The sequence below is a fragment of the Topomyia yanbarensis genome, chromosome 2 (genome assembly GCF_030247195.1).
Source record: "Topomyia yanbarensis strain Yona2022 chromosome 2, ASM3024719v1, whole genome shotgun sequence".
NCBI lineage: Eukaryota > Metazoa > Arthropoda > Insecta > Diptera > Culicidae > Topomyia > Topomyia yanbarensis.
In genome coordinates this window covers 79,079,754-79,103,711 of record NC_080671.1, presented here as the reverse complement: position 1 = coordinate 79,103,711, position 23,958 = coordinate 79,079,754, and the positions used below count along the sequence as shown (strand labels likewise).

Here is a 23,958-nt window from a genome sequence, read left to right as displayed (position 1 = left end):
AACATAGCATACCATTCAAAAAGTCTATTTTTCTCTTTTCGAGAACTGTTAAAAATATATTTTCCAGAACTATTCTAGGACTAAATTAATTAATTGTCCAGTTATATGGATGATCCGGATCTTCCGAAAAAATTTCACGTAGGCTTCTGAAAGAAAAATTAGTAGATTTTTTTTATTGGTTTTGATATTCTTTTTTATATAAAAATTCAGTCAACAAATTTTCTATTGCAATTAGAGCTATTCTCACCTGTTAAAAATTTTAAGATATGTCTAAGGAACAACCTTTGATGATATGTGGGCATGTAGGGGCTATTAAATCAGAGTATAAGTGATCTTACTACGGAAACATAGCAAAAACACGGTTTTTTATTGGAGACTCCTCTACATCTTGTCAAATTCAAGTCATTTTTGGCGAAAGTTTTTAAATTCCCACCTAGAACAAAAATCGGAGCTGACCCATGCATATTTCAAAACTTTCTCAAAATGTGGAGAGGTCTACTCCTGAGTCAATATTTGATTCACAGAACCAATATCATTTTTAATGGGATAGTGTGAGAAATACTATATTACCCTATTTAATATTCTTGGAAATTAATCAATGTATTAGGCTTGCGTCGCCCCATTTCAAAGGAAGCTGTCCTATTTTTCAATAAATATTTCGGAAAAAGGTCAACCTGCTGAAGGTCGCACAGCTTCTTGGAAACCGGTTTTCAGTGAAGCAAAACATAGTCTGTTTCCACGTTTTCCAGGTAGCGCCACGCACTCGCCACAATTAGTATGCTTGTTCAGTGAAATTTGATAATTAAAACTAATTGGAATGCTCTGCGCTCGACTTGGTCAAGTGATAATTTTTGTTCCATAGCAAGGGACAGAATGGTATTTCCAAACATTACCTCGAGGCATTGTTTGAATATCTGATCTATCCACAGTCGTTCTTTTGGTCAGTTGCAATCAAAATTGGAGTGGATGATACCGTGACATTTGCAAGATTCTGAACCAGTTTTGCTTAAAAATCTAGCAGCTAGGATAAATTTTCTATTATATTACACGCAGAAAAATATTCCGTGGAAAGTTCTCGTTTTCATCATGTTATATCATGTTAATGAATCGTTCATTAACGTTCAAGTAATCTAGCTAATACTTTAACCGCCTAATCGATGACTTTTTTGCGCGTGTATCCTTCAGCCAATCTGTAATAGGAAACTGTTTAGTATAAATGGGTACTATATTAGACGACTGAGAAGGCAGAACTGGCTTTTTTGCATTTGTTAATTCAGATTGTAGTCGAAAGATTCAGCAAAGCGTGACGGAAAACGTATACCATTTTCTTGTGGAGCGAGAAACTAACCGGCATCGTTTGAATTTCTACTCTGCTCTCGAATAGCTTATGATTATGAATACAGGTACATCTACACGTTTGGCTTTCTTTGGTGTTAGAACCCCTCTTTCAGCATACTTGCGGAACCCGTTGTAGACGGTGGAGCATCTAATTTAAAGTATCATCTCGTAGGCTAGCCACGTTTCGTGAATTTGAATTTTAAATTATGAGTTTCACTTTCGTCGTGAGCAGAACTCCGGAAGAGGTGAAGAAACTTGTTTTTTTTCTATGGTGAATTAATACCCCGATTCTTATTGTTTTTCAGCACCTTCAGATATGATGGATTACATAGCTATTCACTTAATTTTAATATGAAAACTCGAAAACTGTTTGTTATTAATTGTTGCTCGTAAAACTTACGCGTGGAGGACGAGTTCAATGCATGATACGACGGATTGAAAACAGTTTCGGTTGAAGCAAAGTGGTTGGCAGACGATTTATTGACCTTTTTTGAAATTCCGCCTAAAATTTTGCATGAAATTTCTCGTTACGCATAAAATCTTACGTGAAATTTCGCGTAATTCGGCCTGAAACTTCGCGTGAAATTTCGCCTGAATTTTCATGTGAAATTACGCATAAAATTCCGCGTGAAATTCACCATGAAATTTCGCGTAAAATTTCACATGAACTTCGCGTGAAATTTCACGAGAAATTTCGCGTGAATTTTCGCATTAAATTCGCGTGAAATTCTACGCAAAATTTCACGCGAAATTTCTCGCGGAATTCCGCCTGAAATTTTGGTAAAACATTTGCGTGGATGTCTGCGGGTAATTCGGCGTGAAATTCCACATGAATTTCACATGAAAATCCGCTCGAAACTTCGCGTGAACTTGCGCATGAAATTACGCCTGAAATTTTGCGTGAAATTTGGCGTTAGCTTCAGCCTGAAATTACGCGTTAGTTTACGCGTTAAATTTCACGTGAATGTCCGCCTGAAACTTCGCGTATATTTACCCGTAAAATTCCGCGTGGAATTTTGCGAAAAATTTCGAGGGAAATTTCGCGTGAAATTTTGCATAAATTTGTGCGTGAAATTTCGCGTGAGTTTCAGCCTGAAATTTCACGTGAATTCCGTCTGAAATTTTGCGTGAAATTCCGCATGAAATTCCTCGTGAAATTCTACTTAAAAGTCCGCGTAAAATTTCATGTGATATGCCTAGTAAATATGCCTAGTAAATTTCGCTTGAAACTGTGTGCAAATTTTCTTTATTTTAATATCGTTTCAGAGGTTATTTTCCTGTTTACTCTCCTATCGCTATCTTACCTGACGACTTTCGCGCCAAATCGTGTTCAGAGTTGGCAGCACCCTCTCAGATTCTAATGAAACTTTCTGTACATGAAGACTTTGTCACAAAAAGTCACTTTGCATATTTTGTTTACCAAAAATGATCTAGACTGTCTTTTGAAAAGGGCCAAACTGGTTTTACCAATTTTATTCAAATGGATATAGTCTAAAAACGACAAATCCTACAAAAAAATATTGTAGAAGTGGTTTTCACAAAATTAGTCAAATTTTTTAATAAAAATATTGGAAAAAAATCTTCATTGACTCCTACACTGAAAAAATCGATTTTAAAAATTTAAAGTCGATTTACAAAAAAAAACATTTTTGATTTGGATGAAATTTTGTTCCATGATAGGTAATTATGTTCCCTACTTACCGTCAAAAATTCAAGTTGGGCACTTTTAAAAAAAATTATTTGAACAAAACAACTTTTCCTTGTCCAAACTGATTTTTTTTTCTTCAGCGTATTTTTATCAAAAACTAAACCAATAAAAGTCATAATCATCTCAGAATCCAATAAAACTCAGTTTGTGAAAAGATATTGTCTAATTAAGCAACTAAGCATATTTTTATTAAGGGGCTAACTACTTTTTCATTTTTCATGAAATTGAAATTTTTTAATTACTTTATCTGAAAGTACAACTCCTTGAGAATGTTTTCCCAAATTTTTATAAAAATCCGAGAAATAGATCGAAAGTTACAGCGCTGGTAATTTGAAATTTTAAACTCGATTATCTCGAAATGTCGTTTTACCAAAAATGGTTTTTCCGTGATCACGATTGCCGAAAAACTACTCAATCAATTTTCTTAATTTTTTTTTTTTTAATTTATCGTAATTAATTTTTCTCGTACTTTAGCGATTCCTTTTTTATGCGTAAATTTTTGTTTCATGGATAAGAATTTTTTAATACAATTTTTGAAGCTCAAAACAGAGATTTTTTTACTAAAAACGTTCTCGAATAGAGGAAAAAATTATTATTTATTCAAATAATCATTAAGGTGCGAGGAATACTCATATACCAATAGAATTTTTTGAGTTTTGGGATTTTAGATGATCTATTGGTCTCCAATCGTGATCACCGCTAACCTCTTAAATAAAAAAGGGTTTCAGGGAAAAACCCATAACTCCGCCAATTATCAATTTATTTTTATAAACTTATGCTTGTTTATTTTACTGAAAAATTTACTACCAAAATATTATAAGTTTGACGTAATGGAATCATTGCTTTATTCTTTTAAGTAAATTCAAACTTTCTTGACATTTTTATCACTAAAAGGTATGTACCTCATTAATTAAGAATCCTATTAAAAAGAGTGTATGACGTAAAACAAATATTCCACTATTACTTTTTTTATTTTAGTGCTGAGGAAGAATCAGAGAAAGAAATAACCACCACAACATTATGTATTGAATTTTACATAATTATTTATTTATTTTTATATATTACATTTGTCTTAAAACTATCTTCATGCATGCTATTTTGTATTATTTCTATTTAAGGAAAATATTTTTGGTTCATCTTCTGAATTTGAATACCTTTTCGTCTCTACTTTGCCCCCAGGAATAGGCACAAAACTGTGAAATTTTTGAGTTCCAGATATTGTTTTGGGGTTATTATACAGCTCTTAGAGTTCCATAAACCGGGGTGACATTAATCACTTTTTGAAGTAATCATTTCATATTTTTAGACGCAACACATTTTTTTCGAGTTTAATATTTTTAAACCATGAACTGATGTATGGAGAACAGTATTGGATGGTTTTTCCTAAAATTCTCCGTTTCCAGCTATTTTTCCATAAATTATTTCAAATTGAAATCCGTTTTCGTATTCCGGGGTGACTTTGATAACCTGCATGTTCACCCACATAAAGTTATTGGTGTCAATGTTTTTCATTCAAATGTTTGTTTAAACTAATTCTGGAAAGATACTCATTGTTAAATAGATGTTAATTGGTATTATACAAAGTGTTTCAATATACTGTAAAATTCGAGTAAGCAAAATTCGTATAATTTGTGTCCAACTAGAATAAAAGATTCTGAAAACCTTTAAAACTGCTAAAATTGTTTTATTTCAGTGCTTTATCAATGTACAAAATGTTTCATCCATTTTTACACGTTAGGCTATTGAACAATAAAAAATATTGCGAATTTTAGCTTGAAATAATTTGAAATAATTGCCAACTAGTTGCACAAAAAATTGTATTTAAAATAAGCAAACTCTTAAAAGTAAATTTGGTACATCCCCCTCTAAAGGATAATAAAAACTCGCTTTGTAATTTATTACTCTTGCTCAAATCTGAGATTTATTTGTTTTAGAAAAAATAGACACTTTACGAAGCTTCATAAAAATAACTTAAACTCAAATTTCGATTTTTTGTAGTTTTTGTACCCAAAAACCGAACAATATACTCAAAAAGTATAACAAATCAGTATTTTATAAGTTTAGAGAAAAAATCATTTCAAATTCAAATGATTCTGTAGACTATTCTGGTTTAATAAGCGGTCTACGAAAAAAGTTTCAAGTGATCAAAGTCACCCCGATGATCAAAGTCACCCCGGTATACAGTTCCTCTGACATTTTGTTGTACCGTTCAGTGAATGCATAAAATAAATTTTGTGATATTTTTTTCAGTTTGCTCAACTGCCCAGTTATATACCTCTCGGGACGTGTTATGGTATTTCCATAGTCGCGAGCAAGACTCGTTCTTTTTGCCATTTGCTTGAGAGTGCCACAAATAGCATCACAGGGTCCTTTTTTATGGGATGCTGCAACAAAATGCCATTCTACGCTTAACTCATACTTTGACTGGAATCTACACAAGCTTGCAAAGTTTTTCTTATGTTTGTATTGTGCTGCTGCACCATCAGATATAAAATAAATATTAGAAAAGTTTGTCAATTGTTTCATAAAATTTATCAGTTTTGAGAGGAACAAATGAACTGCAGTCTTCAAGCGTTCCAGTCGTCTTGTATTCCAATCTTCCAGTCTTACAGTCTTTTAGTCCTACAATCTTCCAATCTTCCAGTCTACCGATTTTCCAATCTTCCAGTCTTCATTAAAGTTTGTTATGAATATGTATATACAAAATTCGTTACTGATACTTTTTCCATGCATCAGGTAACTAGCAGCTGGAAAAATGGATTCTGAGATAGTTATGACTTTCATTGGTTTAGTTTTCGATAAAAATACACTGAAAAAAATTCAGTTTGGACAAGGAAAAGTTTTTTCAGAAAACTTTTTTTCCTTGAAAGTCCCCAACTTGAATTTTTGACGGTAGGTAGGGTACATAATTACCTATCTTGCAACAAAATTTCATCCAAATCAAAAATGGGTTTTTTTTTGTAAATCGATTTTAAATTTTTAAACTTGATTTTTTTCAATGTAGGATTCAATAAAGAATTTTTTCAATATTTTTATTCAAAAATTTGACTAATTCTATGAAAATCACTCCTACAACATTTTTATTGTAGGATTTGCCATTTTTAGGCCATAGCCATTTGAAAAAAAAAAATGGTAAAAAAAAGTTTGGCCCTTTTCAAAAGACAGTCTAGATCATTTTTGGAAAAACAAAATATGCAAAGTGACTTTTTGTGACAAAGTTCTCATGTACAGAAAGTTTTATTAAAATCTGAGAGGGTGCTGCCGACATTTGTTCGAGTTGGCGCGAAATTCGTCACCTTCGTGACGTCATTTAACCTTTTCTTCCTAATTTCTACCGAACAATGCGGAACCTAAAATCTCTCTATCTCTCTCTCTCTCTCCCCTACAATACTATTTCAAATTTCCTACTCTCAACGCGCACTATGAAAGTTCGTATGTATGGTTGGTCGTACTTACAGGCACTGGAACTGCTTCGGTTCGCCCACGGACGATTTATACGGCGGTCGATGCGAGCCACCAGTGAATAGTGGTAAAGCGTGCTGCTTCGGTTTCACTGTTGCTGATGCTGCGGTTGGACCCTTGGCAACTGATGCTGTTCGCTGCGGCGGGGTCTGCGTTCGACGACCGGTGCTCTGCAGATGGTGATCGCGTGCACCAAGTGTTGCTCGCGTGGTCGCACGACGAGGGCGCGGTACAGGGTCGCTTCTGGGCTGTTAGCTGCGTGAGTAGCAGACAAAACTCTCTGGCGTTGGGGAAATCTTTCCCTTCTCGAACACGTCTCGCTTTCGTGGCAACCAGCAATGGCGGGTGGTGCCGCGAGGCCGCGATTTCTTCTGCAGCCAACGCACTCCAGATGTGCCAATAGTAGCACGCAGCCACGAGGCGATTATCACATCCGGGCGATTGCCAAGGGTACCCGTGTTGGCTGCACTCACCGACAAAGCGGATTTCATCCGCCGTCGCTCTGCTGGATGGAGTCGAGCCCCGTTGGTGTTGAGCGTCAGCGTGCACTCCGGTGCTTAGCAGGGGGTCAAGACTCAGTAAAAAGAAACAGAGAGCCCAATTATGTTGACCACCAACGTGGCAACTGCGAAACAACCAAATATTAAATACGAACTTTCGATTATTCTCTTTCAATTTACCTGAGTTTTTTTTTCCTAAACACTTTAATCTTTATTCTTCTTTTTCTTAACTCACTCGCTTGACTATCCTGTAGCAAACAATAATTTATTACATTTAATTCAAATTCTATCACTTACAGTTTAAACCAATAGATACACTTTATTTTAACTCACGACTTTCAATTTAAATAAGTAACTACGAAAAGAAACTCTGAAATAAATTAGGAATTATAAAAATCTATAAATTTAACGTTTATCCCTGCTTCGGTTTAAATAATCCGTTATCACTACACTTTACGTAAGAAAGAATTTACTGTTGTTCACTCGTCGGTTCGCAAGGGAAAGAGCCGATCAAATGTGAACTACGATCTACAAAGCTAAGTGTTCCTTCGATTTTCCCCTATACAGAAGTCCGGTCTGACTGTCTTTCCGGTAGCTTGATTTTATTTCTCTATTTGATATTTTTTTGCAAAAAAATGGTTTGGGTCCATTCATAAATTATGTAACGTTTTAAGGGGGAGGGAGTATAACAAAATGTGACATGTTGTGACATATGGGAGAGAGGGAGTTAGAACGTAACTTATTTTTACTGAAGAAAAAATATTTTTTTTATCGAATTTGTTACGTAATAAGGGAGGTAGGGGTAAAGAAATTTGTGACAATTTGTTACATGGGGTGAGGGGGGAGTCAACCTTGGGCAATTTTTGCGTTACGTAATTTATGAATGGTTCCTTTCCGGTACAACTGGTTGATATTAGTTTCCCCCCCCCCCCCTTTCTGCCATATTACACTTACGCGAAAATTTATATTCGTGATTCGAGCACTGTCCTTCACGTTGCATACGTATAGGCTAAATCTACTTCAAACTATTGCTTCTATGAAACGACTATGAACTCATTTCAGAACTTTCGCGTTAAAAGCCGTGTGAAATTTCGCGTGAATTTATGCCTGTTTCGCTTGAGATTTCGCCTGAAACTTCGCGTGGGATTCCGCCTGATATTCCGCGTGAAATTTCGCCTGAAATTCTGCGTGAAAAAAATTCAGGTGGAATTTCACGTGAAATTTCAGGCGAAACTTTAGGCTGTATTTCACACCGAATTACACCCAAAATTACAGTGAAATTTCACGCAGGTATTCCGTGTGAAATTCCGCGTGAAATTGTTTCGCCGGAATTTTAAGTGAAATTGCACGTATAATTTCACCCGAAGTTCCCGGTGGAATTTCAAACCAAGTTTCACGCGAAATTTCAGGTGGAATTTTCCATGGAATCTAACGTGAAATTTCCGCAGAATTTCAGTGAAATTTCGCTCGGATTTTTGTGCGGAAATCCACGCGAAATTTCGGGCGTAGCTTCACGCAAAACTTCAAGCGGAATTTGACGCAAAATTTCCGGCGGATTTTTACGACAACTGAGACCCGTAACATGAAATTTCACTTCAAATTCCCCCTGAAATTTCATATTAAATTTCGCGTGAAACTACAACAAAAGCTCCGCTTGAAAATGCACGCAAAATTTCACGTGAAATTCAACATGAATATTGATTGAATTTAATTGCCATCAACATTACGAATTCGATTTTTAAATTTTTCTTCAATCCCTTCTTTGAACATTTTTCAGTTCCTGCTTATATGAAATCAAGAGCCGTCGTAGCCGACCAATCTGGTCGAAGTGACTTTGGTTAGTCATTATTGATATAGACTGGCAAATCCAAGTTATTTTGTGTCATACACCATTCGATTCAGTTCGTCGAGATCGGCAAATGTCTGTGTGTATGTATGTGTGTGTATGTATGTGTGTGTCATTTAAACTCACACAGTTTTCTCAGAGATGGCTGAACCGATTTTCGCAAACTTAGTTTCATCTGAAAGGTATAATGCTCCCATAAGCTGCTATTGAACTTTTAGTTGATCCGACTTCCGGTTCCGGAGTTACGGGTTGAAGAGTGCGGTCACACAGCAAATTCCCTTATAAACTGGTACCACCATGATGTTAAAATGATGTAAAAAATATTAAAATTGATGTAACATTACTCTTGTTTGCGGGTCTGGATCACTAATGATCAATTAAAGCAGCTTTGACCATATTGGCCACCTATGACGGTTCATGACGCCCCCGGGGACCCGCCAAGTTCCTAAGCTAATATCACACCCATTCCCCAACGAATTCTCTACCGATTTTTACAAACTTGCTTTCAAATGAAAGATACAGTAATACCATTGACTGCTGCTGATTTTCATTCGGTTCTGACTCTTGCTTCCGGAGTTACAGAGGTGTTAGTAAGGATACACTGGAATTACCCATATAAATCGGTAAAATCGTAATTCCTCACAGGCTAAAATGGTCACCAAAGTACTTCTAATCGCAGATCTAGATCACTGATTGCCAATCAAACATTCTTTGAATATATTGTCCACTATCGACGATTCCGGACGTCCGGAATTCCGGGCATATTCCACAATTAAAGTCACATCGGTTCTTCGGTGATGACCAAGTCTCAAATGGAAGGCAAAATGTGCAGTTGAGTATTGCGTCGCCGTCCCTCCCCCCGCCTTGCCCTTACACCTAACTCCTTCATCACTCCCCCCTCCCCACCCTTACGCCCGCATTTCCTTCATCCACCCCGTATACCGAAATAACATGAAGGATTTCTGATGCATCCTCCACTCCCACTCTACTAACCCCCCATTCCCTCCACTTTCAAACCCATTCCACCAACATTTCAAAATATAATCACATGAAGATAACATATAGAAAGGTTATGCAATTGCTCCAAAAACCGACTTTCTAACCGAGGCCCGGAGGGCCGAGTCTCTTATAACATTCGACTCATTTCGCCGAAATCTCAAAATATCTGTGTGTATGTATGTGTGTATGTATGTGTGTATGTATGTGTGTAAGTATGTATGTATGTATGTGTGTGTATGTGCGGATTTGTTAACAAAATGTCCACATCGGTTTCTCGGAATTTTCTGAACCGATTTTAACAAACTTGATTTTAAATGAAAGGTCCATCAGCTGCTGTTGAATTTTGTGTGGATCCGAGTTCTGGTTCCTGAATTACAGGGTGATACGTAGGATCACGTAGCAAATCCCGATTCTAACGAATTCTGCGATGAATGTAAAAGGTAATTTTTTTTCCAAAATGTAAACACAACTGTTGAATTTGTTGATCTAGGTCACCAACAGTCATTCAAAGTCTCTTTGGCCACACTGGCCACCATCGACGGATCCGGAAGCATCCAAATTCAGAATAACGGTTATATTGGTTCAAATTTCAAATGAAAGGTGTTGCGTTCCCGGAAACTGATATTAAATTCCATCTCCATCCGACTTCCGGCTCCGGAGTTACGGGTTGTGGAGTGCGATCACATAGAAAACTCCGATTCAAACCGATACCGCGATGAATGCAAAAAGGTGATTTTATATCATGGTGTTGCCCGTTTCTATGGAAAGTCGCTGTGTGGTTGCACTTTTCAAACCGTAACTCTCGAACCGGAATCGACAAAAAATATCAGCCGATGGGAAGGTTATATCTTTCATTTGAGACAAAGTTTACTAATTTGGTACCACAGTCTTGTGTAACTAGTGGCACGATCTATTGGGTTACTGTACCAGAGCCTCGGAACCTTAAGACGGTATGCACAAGAAAGTGCTTTTTGTTTCAGAAATACATACAGTACTCATTAAAGTTGTGATAAATCATTTCATGAAATATTTTCAATTGTTAAAAGGCTGCGTTAGATTATCTGACATGTATTTCGATGTGGCGAAACTTAGATATTGCAAAAAATTTGAATTGCAAAAAAAAAGAAAGGTGAAAGAAAAACGATTGTTAATCAGAAAAGTTTGAGAAAATAGATAAATAAATGTTAAATAGATGTTAGATAAACTGAATCAGAGTATCGAAGTATAAGTCTGCTCTGATGCTCGGATCGTAATGTATGGAGTACGGACTACAGGTCGGACTCGATTATCCGGGGATTTCAAAAAAAATCTCACCCCGGATAATCGAATCAAACTTTTATTGTGTGTTATTTTATGAATATAAGCTATATACGCGAAGAAATTGGAAATAAAATGGTCTGGTTAAATTTTCCTATCATGGTAAATGCAAATGTACCTATTTTGACCCTAGTCGATATATCAGAATTTCAAGACGTGATTTGTATTTTATGTTGGTTTTCATTTATTTTTTGTATTCTTAACAAGTTATCAGTATGTATCAGTTGTTTATAGCTATTTGCATTTTTTAATAAGGTGTGTCTTCTGTAATACAGGGCAAATTCGATTACCTGGGGTTTCGATTTTCCGGGGTAAATGATTCGATTACTCGTAGACTAGAAAAAAAAATAAAGAAAGTAACCGGGGGTCGTCTGTTTCTTATCTCCAGTATAATTTTCGTGGTGGTGTCACATATAACAGCTAACATTTCTTTTAACATTCATTTTAGTAAGAAGAGGGCGCATTGTGCATCCAAAAAGAGATCCTTGTCTTTGTAACATCATTTAGTTGACTAATGTCGTACCGGATTGTCAGGTAATCACTACGCATGCAGTCTCCGCAAGCTCTTCCACTCATGTTTGTCACCAGCGAAGAACTACAGAAGGTTACGTAGATAATGGGTTCCCGGCGGCCTCAGCGAGAAGTACTGCTGGCGCCCTCTTAACATAGCCTAACATCCATTTTTGCTTGAGCTACCCAAGAATTGAAATTGCCTCCAGTGGCTGCCGGATGTCTTATCAGAATTTTGTTAACCATTTCTCGACCAACTTTTTTCTACCGCATATAGGGTTCCAAAACTATTTTATCTTATCATGAAACACGAAAAACCTGGTTTAATAAAGATATGTTCTTTTTTCGCAGTGCTAGAAGCTGCTCAATATTTACTTTTCGATCAAGTCCAATTTACTGAAGAAGGGTAGTTTAAGGCAGTCTATATTAGAAAGTTCTATCAGTTTCCAATAATATTTACATATTGGCTACGAAAATATTCAAAAGAGTATCGGTATCGGTTTGTTACTGTTTTGCAGCAAGAATCGTCATCCGGGTCCTCGCCGATGCCATCTTAGTCAACTACATTTCAAGTTTTTATTGCTGTGGTAACCCAGCTAAGCGGAATGCTCGAAGAAAGTAGTCTGTTGGTGGTGTCATCACTCAAATAAATCTGGCGAGATCAATCCGATTTATAATAATTTTCATTATCCATTTTGTTGAATATATAAAATCACTCCAAACCCACATCCCATTTCCTTCCCTACTAACAAAATCTAACATCCGTAATACCTATGGAGATTGCGTGGGTTCCCCGTAGCTTCTTAAGTATGTATTCAACTAACATTCCCTTCCCCTTAGCGATCGTAAGGACATGGCCAGGTGTGCAGTGAACTATACTGTCGTATAAAAAGATTTCACTGTATCAGCCACCCATGATGAGTGCGGTCGTTTTTGCTATGCTATGCTATGCTATTGGCTACGAAAATATTCAAAAATTTTACTTTCACCATTAACAGAAACTATCCCTGGCAGCACTGTTTCAGCGGAACCTAATCAGATTAATTGTAATAACTTTTTTTCTACTCATCATATTTATAACTGTTACTGCTCGAATGAAAGATATTAGTCCCAGTTCTTAGCCTTACTTGTTGTTGTAAACAAACGTTGAGTAAACCAAAAGTTATAGTCGTTCAAAAACGTGGTTGTATATCAACAACATTGGCATGAATGGGTTAAAGATGCCATTAGAATTCTGAGCAGGAATCAATTGTTGCAGGGGATAATGTAAGAAAAGCAATATTGTGTCAAAGTTCACTGGAACTCAAAGCAGGTTATTCATCAGAATTTTACACCCGATTTCATTGAAAATTGGAACATGATCATAATCTTCAGTAGAATGCTATTTTGAGCAGGATTCATCAAAATTCAGAGAAAAAACCTATTTTAATCCACCTAGCGGTGCAATTGTGCCTTTCTCAATCATGAATCACGAGAATGTGTGCGTTGTTTATATTCATTAAAAGCTTTTAAATGCATATATTACATTTTATTATTATACATCACATGACAACTATATACAGGAAAATAAATCATCATTCGAGTTCTAAAATTTTGAAAAAGAAAAAACAGCCACGGTAATATTGAACTGAAAAAAGGTGCGAAATCGGCAAAGTCCCAAAAAGTCGATTTCTATAAAAAAAATTTTTTCGAGATAACATAAAATCTCGACGTTTCATGCATTTTAAAGATGTTTGGCATCAAAAATACGAATTCGATTTCTGAAATTTCATGGGGTCCCCCCTTTGAAAAAAAATTTGAATTCCGGCTTATATGGGAATTTCATATTTGACCGGACCGTTCAGTCTATATTTCCGGAACCATACACGCGATCCGTGCGAAATTTTACAGACATCTGTGGGGATAATATAGCTATCATTTGGGACTAAGTTTGTGAAAATCGGCCCAACCATTTCCGAGAAACTGATATGAGTTTGCTAGTTATGAAAGATGGCCGCTTTTCCCGGGCACTTCCGGAACCGTCTATGGTGGTCAATGTAGTCAACGAAAGTTTGTTTGGCCGTCGGTGACCTAGAACTGCAAAGTTAAGTTATTTGAGAGACATTTTAGTGAAATTTTTACCTTTTTTGCTTTCATCGGAGTATCGGTTTGAATCACAATTTGCTATGTGATCGCACGCCACAACCCGTAACTCCGGAACCGGAAGTCGGTTGGGGATAAAATGTAATAGCCATTTACGGGGACGCAACATCTTTCATTTGAGACTAGGTTTGGTTGATTCGGTCTAGCCACCTCCGAGAAACCGATGTGACTGTTATTCTGAATTTGGATACTTCCGCCGGGGCTTCCGGAACCGATGATGGTGGCCAATGTGACCAAAGAGACTTTGAATGGCTGTTAATGACCTAGTACTACAAATCGAAGCAGTTGTGGTTACATTTTGGAAAAATTTTCACCATTATACATTCATTGCAGAATTTCTTAAAATCGACATTTTCTGCGTGATCGTACTCATCACCCTGTAATTCCTGAACCGGAAGTCGGATCCATTAGAAATTCAATAGCAGCCTATGGGAACGTTGCACCTTTCATTTGGGACTAAGTTTGTAAAAATCGGTTCATCCATCTCTGAGAAAAGTGAGTGAGATTGTGTTCGCGTACACACACACAGACGCACATACACACACACATACATACACACACATACATACACACACACAGACATTTGCCGAACTCGACGAACTGAATCGAATGGTATATGTCACTCGGCCCTCCGGGCCTCCGTTAAAAAGTCGGTTTTCAGAGCAATTGCAATACCTTTCTATTGAGAAAGGCAAAAACATAGAAATACGGATAAGGATTCAATCGAAATTTTGAAATAGATTCCATTGGAATGCTAAGAATACTTCCAAACAGAATCCTGAACAGCATGTCATCATTATCCCAAGAGAGTGTCAGAAACCGACCGAGTAAGTATAATGACATTTTATGTGTAAAAAAGGCCTGTACCGATTTGTGTATTACAAGAAAAATGTACTTTTAGATTAAAACTAAAAAGTTGCATATTTGGCGACACTGCCGTAAAAACTAACATTTTTTTCCAAATTCATTAAACATATCCTTCATAAATCATCTCTCTGATTGCTTCTAGTGCAAAGAGTACCAGAGATATAATCCGAAGAACAACTATCTTTTTTAAACAATTTGTTAAAATTAGGAGTGCTCCTATGGACCATGGGTGGTTAAAAATGACGCAATAATTTAGGATATTATATATTGGCTCTAGATGAACAATATATTCGAAACTGGTTCCAATTCGTTTCCAAGTTTTGGTTTATTTGGCCACTTTGCACAAAATAACCCATATATAAGCTTTTTTTGAGGTGCGCCAAAATTTGTGAGGAGGTTAACCCTAGACCCCCCGAAAAAAAGTTTTGTTCACTGCAATGATCGAATTAGCACTATAGTCAGACATTCTAGTTGAAATTTGAATCTTTTTCGAAACACCCGGATACTCGAATCATTTTCCCCTGATAATCGAATCACGGATAATCGAATCACGGATAATCGAATCCCCGGATAATCGAGTCCGACCTGTATTACAATGCCTGTATCCTGCGCAAGAAGCCGTCCATCAATAAGAAGGACAAAGAATAAGTTTATTTTTTGCCAAACAACATTGATACACTCTATCTGAATATTGGAAAGATTTGTATCTTTGTCTACTAGTTCAAATTCAACATCTTTGACTTAAATGGCCGCTGTTTCGAGTGGAGAAAATCGAACTCAGACCTAATCGTAAAAAGCCTTATAGCGGCAGCTCGTCGCTGTCGCGCTTATGACAAGCTCCATTTAGCACATCTAGAGAAAAACGATTTTTAAAGTTTGAGATTGAATATCTTGAAACTTATAAATGGTGTAAACAATTCAAAGAAGACAATTGATGCTTCTATCTGTTCTGCATCGGTTAGATCGGTTGACTATGTTGCGAGTTTTTACTATAAATGTAAACAAAAGTCGCACTCACACGTGTCATAGGTGTGTATAGATGACAAAATTTTTATGGCGTGTCATAATCGTGCATGGAAAATTGTCCATAGGAAAAAATCATCAATTATTAATTTTTATTCATATCTTTGGCTTTACTTGGTTTTTAAACAATCGGTGAGATGCATTTTGAAGGAAATGAGTCAGAGAATTTAAAAAAAAAATATTATTTTTTGTTACAGTGTTGCCAAATATACTATATTTCCAGTTTAAAACTTAAACTACATTTTTCTAACACGTATAATTTTTCTTTGAAAATAATTGTGCCATTGTGTTCTGTAGATAGTTTTACACATCAAAACATCTTATATATCGAGATACCTTGAGTTAATCCCCAGACACAGTCATTTGAAGCAAAAAATTCAAAATTTCTCATCATGTTTTTTGCTATATCTCAGTAACAAAGAAGAATATCAAAACGCAACCTTGTAGAGATTTTTTAGACATACCTAACTCAGTTTACCCCAAAATGGAGTTTGTCATAAGATAGCACAACAGCGACTAGCTAAGCGCAGGGACAGGGTTATGTTATGGGGTATTGTATGTCCACTGGAAGTGCTAGAAATTTTTGCTTCATTGGTGGAATGCTGGATTAGAATGTATGTTTTAATACGAACATCTTAAAATAAATTTCAAAATACAGCTCCCGCAAGATAACACTTTTACTAGGAAATGGTAGATATTATAAATTCGATCAGGAGAAGAACCTAAAGCATGAATCGTGATAAAATGCTTATGGAAAATTTACAATTGTTTAAGTGTTATCGATAATCCAATGCAGTTCCCGTTTTTTAACTGATTTGAAAATATAGGGGAGTATTAAGATAAAAAGTGCGTAACTATCCGGCTTCTAATGAGAATGACCTTAGAAATTACTACTTAGAGGAATGGGAGAAAATTCCACAGCAAAACTAGTAGGCAGCATTCCAATACGGTAGAAAGTTGATATTACAAACAAAAGTTACCACATTGGTTATTTATTATAGAAATTTTAATTGATTTTTCTTAAAATATGTGTCCTGTACGAATATGAGTTTGTGTGTATATTTGACTATCTTTAGAATTATGATTATTTTGGAAACAACGTACATTTGTAGTAGCAAGATAATTGTCTTCCCTACGCTGCCTTATTTTACTATTTTATTTCTAAAAATTGAAAACTTTTTCAAAACGGACATAAAGATAATTAGTTCATAAATTAAAAAAACATAATTGCATCACTAAGTGGATTAAAACTAGTTTTATAGTGTATTTATCGTAAATACATTTATAAAACTAATAACTCAGTATTGTAAAAATAACGAATATTTAAAACTAATTTGTTTCATTCCAGCCGCCATGAATTAGAATAGACATAATTAGCTTATATGGAATGAATTCTGATGAGTATCATTCGAGGCGCCAAGACTTTTGCTATCAAATCTTAACTCCAACAGATTCGCATATCGCTGATTTATCCAAGGACACCATATCGCAGGCAGAGTGTCGATAACCATTCGAAGTCCGGGCTGCCTCGATGCACACATTTCTCAAACAATAAAAAAAAATCTGCCCGCGTTAATCGTCGCGACCTTCCGCTATTTCGCCAGACCTCGGCACAGCCGCGGCATAGCATAACCCATGAAAAGGCGAAAGATCCTATCTAATTATATGCGCACGGGAGCGTCTCTGGCATTCGCGGACGACAACCAAGCAATCCCCGTTTCGCACGGGGGGCTTGTGAGCGACATGGGTGACTTTTGAGTCTATTCTAATGGCTATTCTATGTAGATCAGAATTTTTCACGCGCGAGAAGCGCGCGGTCCCAACGAACTGTCGCAAAACCGGCATCACCCTGCCGCGACCGTGCGACCGTAGTGTGATGATAAACGAGATATTTTGGGGCGTTAGTGCATAGGATGAGCGGAAAACGACGCTCGAAGCAACAATCGAAGATGACAAGAATTGGAAAGAACTAGTGGATATACCAATATTAAATCGTACTATAAAAGCTGCTACATAGTATAGATGATACTGCATTAGTTCTTCTGCTTTGGTGGAGTTTAGATCAGTGTAGAGTACTATTTTTTATTTAGAATGAAATACATAATTTTGGTAAGTATCTACTATCTTTTGAAAGCGAAAGCGATGGATCATAAATCGCGAGCAGTGATAGTTGATTAAAATTTGGTGTGGATCGCTCTTGAAAGTTAATGTCATGGCAGATTGGTTGTGGTGTTAGATTTTATTGCTTTCGTTGGTTCGGTATTAAGACCTCGCAATAAATGTGATTAACAGACGAAGATTGCAATCCATCGATAGTGTTGAATTTTAAGTGAACGATCATATCTTGCAGTTGGCGATCCTGGGCTGTGTTGCTGCACAGCGACAGCAAGATGCCCGATACAACGACGGTCGATACTATCCAGAACTCTACCAAGGCAAGTACAGTGATGGCAAGTATCATCCTGATTCAAGCGGAGCCTATCATCCCGATGATTCTGGAAAGTACAGCGGAAAATATGTTCCCTATGTGTAAGTTCTTAAGAGAAAGCAGGACGTGTGAATTGTTGTGTAACGTGTTTTTGAAATCATTGCAATCTAGTGACGGCAAATATGGCCAGGGTGGACAGGGCGGTGCCGGAGGTGCTGGATCAGGATTCGGTGGCCAAGGAGGACGAGGTGGTAGCGGTGGAGCTGGACGGGGTGGTAGTGGTGCAGGATCTGGATCGCGAAAGGGAGCCGGGTCTGGATCCGGTAGCGGTGAGTTACGATGGTAAATTAAATTTATTACATACAGCTTATTATCAATTGCTATGTACCCAGGAGCCAAGGTTGCCGTTCCAATCGTTATCCCAGCCGTCCCACCGAAGGTATCTGTACCAGCACAAAAAGTCAAGCTCTCAGGCAGCGGCTCCGGCAGCGGTTCGGGTTGGGATCGCATCAAGGAACAAGTTAAGGAATACAACCAAGATGGTTACTATTACCGTTATTTAACCGAACAGGAAGCGCAGGTTGCCGAAACTGGACGCATTGAAGATCGTAATACGGATAGTGAAACACTGCGCGCCAAGGGCTTCTTCGAGTATGTCGGAGATGATGGCGTGCGGTACCGCGTGGACTATAATGCCGACGAGAACGGATTCGTTCCTCGTGGTGCTCATTTGCCAACTCCTCCCCCGATCCCGGAAGCCATCGCTCGCGCCCTCGAATATGTGAGAAAACTACAACAGTAAAATAAATTCCCGCTCCATCAGTTCAGTCAGACTTTTTTAAAGTCCTCTCGCCAAGTTGTGTTTAAGTAATTTAAAATTGTTCGCAATACATCTGTAAATTACTGTATAACAAAACCGTTCACAAAATCCGAAACACCATTCAACTACCACGGTGATGGAATGCGTAAAAATTGGTCTTAACCCTTTTGATTCATTTCTTGTTCTACAAACGCTTATCTCGTATCCCAATCAATCCTGGGTAGACACAACCTATACAATGTGAATTCTTTATCTGTAGGATGAAAATCTAACTTCCATTAATCGACAAATTCGAAGTGAAGCTGCAAATTAAAGAGAAAATTGAAACGTATATTAACTTGCGATGGAATCGTTTACTCAACTAAAAGGATAATAAAAGGCAAATGTGCTAACACTTTAGGGACCATTCAGAAATTACGTAACGCTTTTGGGGGGGGAGGTATTTCGACAAATTGTGATATGTTGTGGAATATGGAGGAGGGGAGTTTTTAGTGAAGAAAAAAAATTTTTTTTGAAGAATTTGTTACGTAATATGGGAAGGGAGATAGATAAAATTGTGACAATTTGTTGCATGGGACGAAAGGGAATTAATTTTGGGCAATTTTTGCGTTTCGTAATTTATGAATGGTCCCTGAACAGCTATCGTAGTCCAGTAAAAAGCTAATAATACAGTTTGGTTTTCTGCTGCGCGATTAACAAAGTGAGTGGAAAAGGAATTTGGCAATAAATCATCCCCTAGCTTATGGAATTACGATTTGTTGGGGATTAATGGTCGATTGTTTCGCCCCTGCAAACATATCGGTTGATGTTGTGCCTGCTTGGGTTTACAATTTTGAGCTATTGGAGATCCAATTAGCTGAGAGTTAAGCCGCAAGGGGCGCTATGAAGAAAGAGTATAAAATGCAAGAAATAAATAAACTGATCTGAATAAAACCAAAAAATGAAAGGAATTAAATAGATAAAATGAGCTCAAATGAATAAAATGAATAAAAAGAAAGCTGAATGAAAAAAATTGTTAAAATAAAATGAGCATATCTTCAAAATTAGTCAAATATTAAAAATTAATAAAATAAACAAAGCGAATAAAATTCATGAAATGAATGAACTGTAAAAAATGAGTATATAAAATGGAATTGGAATTGGAATTTTTGGAACTGACTCACGGAAAAAATCGTTCTTAAATTATGAACAAAAAATCACGATTTTGTGAACTGAACGATTTACGAAAATCGTGACCAAGTTCTTGGAATTGTGAATAATAAACCTCGTATTCATGAAATTATTTGTGTTTCCAAAAAACTAGTTTGCCCCGATTATATCAATGGCGTTACATTCGAATGTTTAGTTGGGTCACATGATGTTCATGATTGTAGGAGCTTATTCGTGAATTTTCTGATTTTTCATCACGTTACCTAGCTATTTTATTCATAAATCGGATTTTTCTGTCGGACTGGCAGGATTTATAATCAGGATCTTAGTAGCATTTTTTCACAATTTAAACACGCGTAATGCGATACATGTTCTTGATTTCAGGAACTTTGTCATGATTTTCGAAATTTCTATTCACGTTATCGTCATATTTTAGTCATGAGTAGTGTGAGTGAGATGCATGTTCATGATTTCAGGATCCTAGTCACGATTTTTGGCATTTTTGTCGAGAGTTGTCTAATTCATGTTCATGGTTTCAAGATCTTAAACACGGTTTTCGTAATTTCTGTTCACGTTATCGTGATATTTTATTCTAGAGCTTGCTTTCGGATTTGACACGTGGAGTAATGTGACCCATGTGCATGATATTATCAGTTTTGTTCTGTGAAATATATCATGAACACGATTTGTGGAACTCAACGAAGTCCTAATAGTTTTCTCATATCTACTGCTCGTACCTATTACTGGTCACTAGAAGCTGGCTGTACATGAAAAAGTGCATAAAACAAAAATGCTTCCACGAACAATACTCAAAATTTTGTGAAGTAGTTCATTATCATGTTGCATAAAATTGAAAATATTTAGAAATATATTTTTAACGACATTCAATTAGCAAATGAACGGAAAATGAAGTATATTTTTCAATATTAAAAGCCATAGCACTCAAGGGAGAGTAAGGAGTTGAAGGAAGAAAGTTTAGAAAAGCGTGGAAAGGGTCATATGAGCAAGCTTAGAGTTTGCCGGCCCGGCTACTCAACCCTTTATCTGCTACCGCAGACGTCAGGACCTTGTGGCATTAGAAATGCGAATCAATCATACTACTGCTCTTACTATTGAAAAATATACTTCATTTACCAGTCCCTTGCTAATTGAATGTCGTTAAAAAACATAAAAAAGGAAATTTGACTCACTCTTAGTCGTTAATAAAAAAAGCAATTAGAAATATATTATAAATATTACAAGCATACAAAATGAATCGTAAATCATGTGCTAGGAATCATAAATCTGTTCACGAATCCATGAATAATAGTTCACGATTTTATTAACTATGTGACGAGTACTAATGGTCAGATGTGACTATTGTACTAGGATTCATAAAACAGTTCACGAACACAGGAATAATATTTTATGATTTCGTGAACTATTTCACGAGCACGGATGTCGGATCGTGACTAATATATTGGGAATCATGAATTAGTACACGAGTATTGAATTGGTTCATGAATAAAACTTCGAGTTTCGTGAAATAGTTCACGAAAAAATATCCAGAATGACTTGATTTAGTGATCTAATGTTCCTAAATATATGAATAACATCATGAGTCAACCTTTGGTTTTATGAATAAGGTTCATAAAGTTGTGAACTAGTTCACGTACAGAAAATCGATTTGGTAGTGACAGGGCGGAAACCGTGACTGAATTTCATAAAACAAAGCCAATATTTCCACTAACAAACGCGTTACGCTGGCGTTACTGAAGGGAAATTGAGAATAATTATAAAACATTATTTTTGTTCGTGGTCCTGTTTTCGTAATGTAAAAACGTGATTGTTCCACTTTATTAACGATTTTGGGAACAATTTTTTCCATGTATATTTTTTTCAGAGGTGTCAGGGATTTACGACTAACCCAGTAGTTCTCATCGCAATTTCATCTATATTTAATTCCATACTTATTGTTTCACCAAAATTCAAAGAATTTGAACATGCATGGGTTAAAGTACATATTGCTAGAGAAGTTCACATTTTTGTTTCAGTGTATTTTCCAGCGGACCTAGCTTGCAAATCATGATATGAAATTTTCTTTCAAGCAACTGAAGAAATAATCTCTAATTTTCCTCCAGAATTTAAAGTTGATAAATATGGCGATTTTAATCAGCGAAACTTAGATTTTATTCCTGACTCTGAAAATGAGAGTATTCTACTTCATGTCGTCGGTGCAAATGAAACATTACAATATTCGTTTGAGAAAATTGCATTTCTAGAACTCAATCAAATAAACCATACATAAACTCAACACAATTGTTATTTAGATTATTTTTGAGGGTTTCTGAGTTGATGAATCTCTTATCCCTTATGGAAAAAGAAACCTTTCACACTGCAATAGAGTTCTCAGTTTTTGTGCAGAAGAATAATTATTCCATTGACTGCAGTTCCGAGGATGTCTTCGAATCTAGAGAAGCTAATTATGAAAATATTAAACATAAATTATACGGTGCAAATTGGAAGTCCTTTCGCAAATTTAGTTGCGGCGAACCTCCAATTGAATACTCTAAATGCGCGCACCTGCGCCCAACTCACATTTTGGTCTAAACGTCAGTTCGCATGATGACGAAAATTGAACATTTGGCGAACGAGAGCGTTGGATGATAGTGCTGATTATACTTAACAATTATTATATTTACTTGTCTAATAATTACTCTAAATCTAATAGTAAATCTAATAGCATTGAAAAAGTTAAAGTATTATATCTTAAAAAGTGAAATTCTTACATCTAAAGGTTAATTATTATACTTAAAGTTTGAACCTAAAGTATATTGGTGAAAGCGAGGTGAGAACTTATGAAAAAAAAATTAAAGGGTTGTGTACAGGACACGACCACGGTGACATTAAAAATATAGCTTTTTATCTATCACACATATCGACACACGTTCTTGTTCACTCGCCTGTTTTCATATGTTACAATTTGCTATATACCCTCCCCATTAAAACATAATTTATTGAAGGTCTTTTAACGGTAATCTATTAATTAATCAAGTATCTCACTAGGTGATTGGCATTATTTGGCTGATCCATCTAGTAAAAATAGGCTGGTCTGTCCAGAAAATATATTCAAAAGAAAAGTTCCATATTGAGAGCTGTGATGAGGAAACCCACGCCCGCCAACGGAAATATACAGATTCTCCATAAAATATGAAATTTCATTTTCCATTTAAATTTTCAATAATGTACTAATGAACTTAAGTAAACAATCTTAAGTGTAAGTATTTCTTGATCGATTAGTGGTGGAAAAATGAAATTATTTGATAAATTACATTGTTATGCAACGTTCGCACTACCAGTTAAAACGGGTTTTTATGCTATCTTGGTGACATTTTTCTTGTTGCTAATTATTAAAACGTGTTATAACTCTGTAGTGTAAACATTGTATTATTAAACCAATTCTGCAGCGTTTTATGTTATATAGGTGTTTTATGTGATAATAGGACTGACATAATTATATCCTCAGTACAGCGGTTTGTTTCATAATTTAAAACAGATTTATTTTAAAATTTAAATTAGTATACCCAACCGTATTTGTTGTATACCTTAAAACGCAATTAGAACTGTGTTTTAAATACATAGGGTAGGACAGATATTCTGACTGGTTAAACTGGGAAAACAATTTTAAGTCCAGTAACGCTTAAGACATGGCTTGAATTTGAATCGAAAAAGAACACCCGCTTCAACTGCTGCTGGGACGGTAAGTTCTGTTTTAAAATTTTCCGTTGTGTGCAGTACGAAACAAAAGTGTTTGAAATTAGAAAACAAAAAGTTCTGCTGGGAATGTGATTGTTTCCGATGCAATTACAC

General features: G+C 36.2%; 1 protein-coding gene across 1 annotated transcript in view; it reads left to right on the top strand.

Moving 5' to 3' along the window:
- LOC131679545 (uncharacterized) overlaps window positions 1-19,040 on the top strand; it is a 55,370-nt gene extending 36,330 nt beyond the window's left edge. Inside the window, exons 4-7 of the mRNA XM_058960286.1 lie at window positions 6,505-6,616; window positions 18,063-18,241; window positions 18,312-18,469; window positions 18,533-19,040. Coding sequence (XP_058816269.1) covers window positions 6,505-6,616; window positions 18,063-18,241; window positions 18,312-18,469; window positions 18,533-18,942 — 859 coding nt within the window. The 3' untranslated portion in view covers window positions 18,943-19,040. The remainder of the gene's footprint in view (window positions 1-6,504; window positions 6,617-18,062; window positions 18,242-18,311; window positions 18,470-18,532) is intronic.
- The last annotated feature ends 4,918 nt before the right edge of the window (window positions 19,041-23,958 follow it).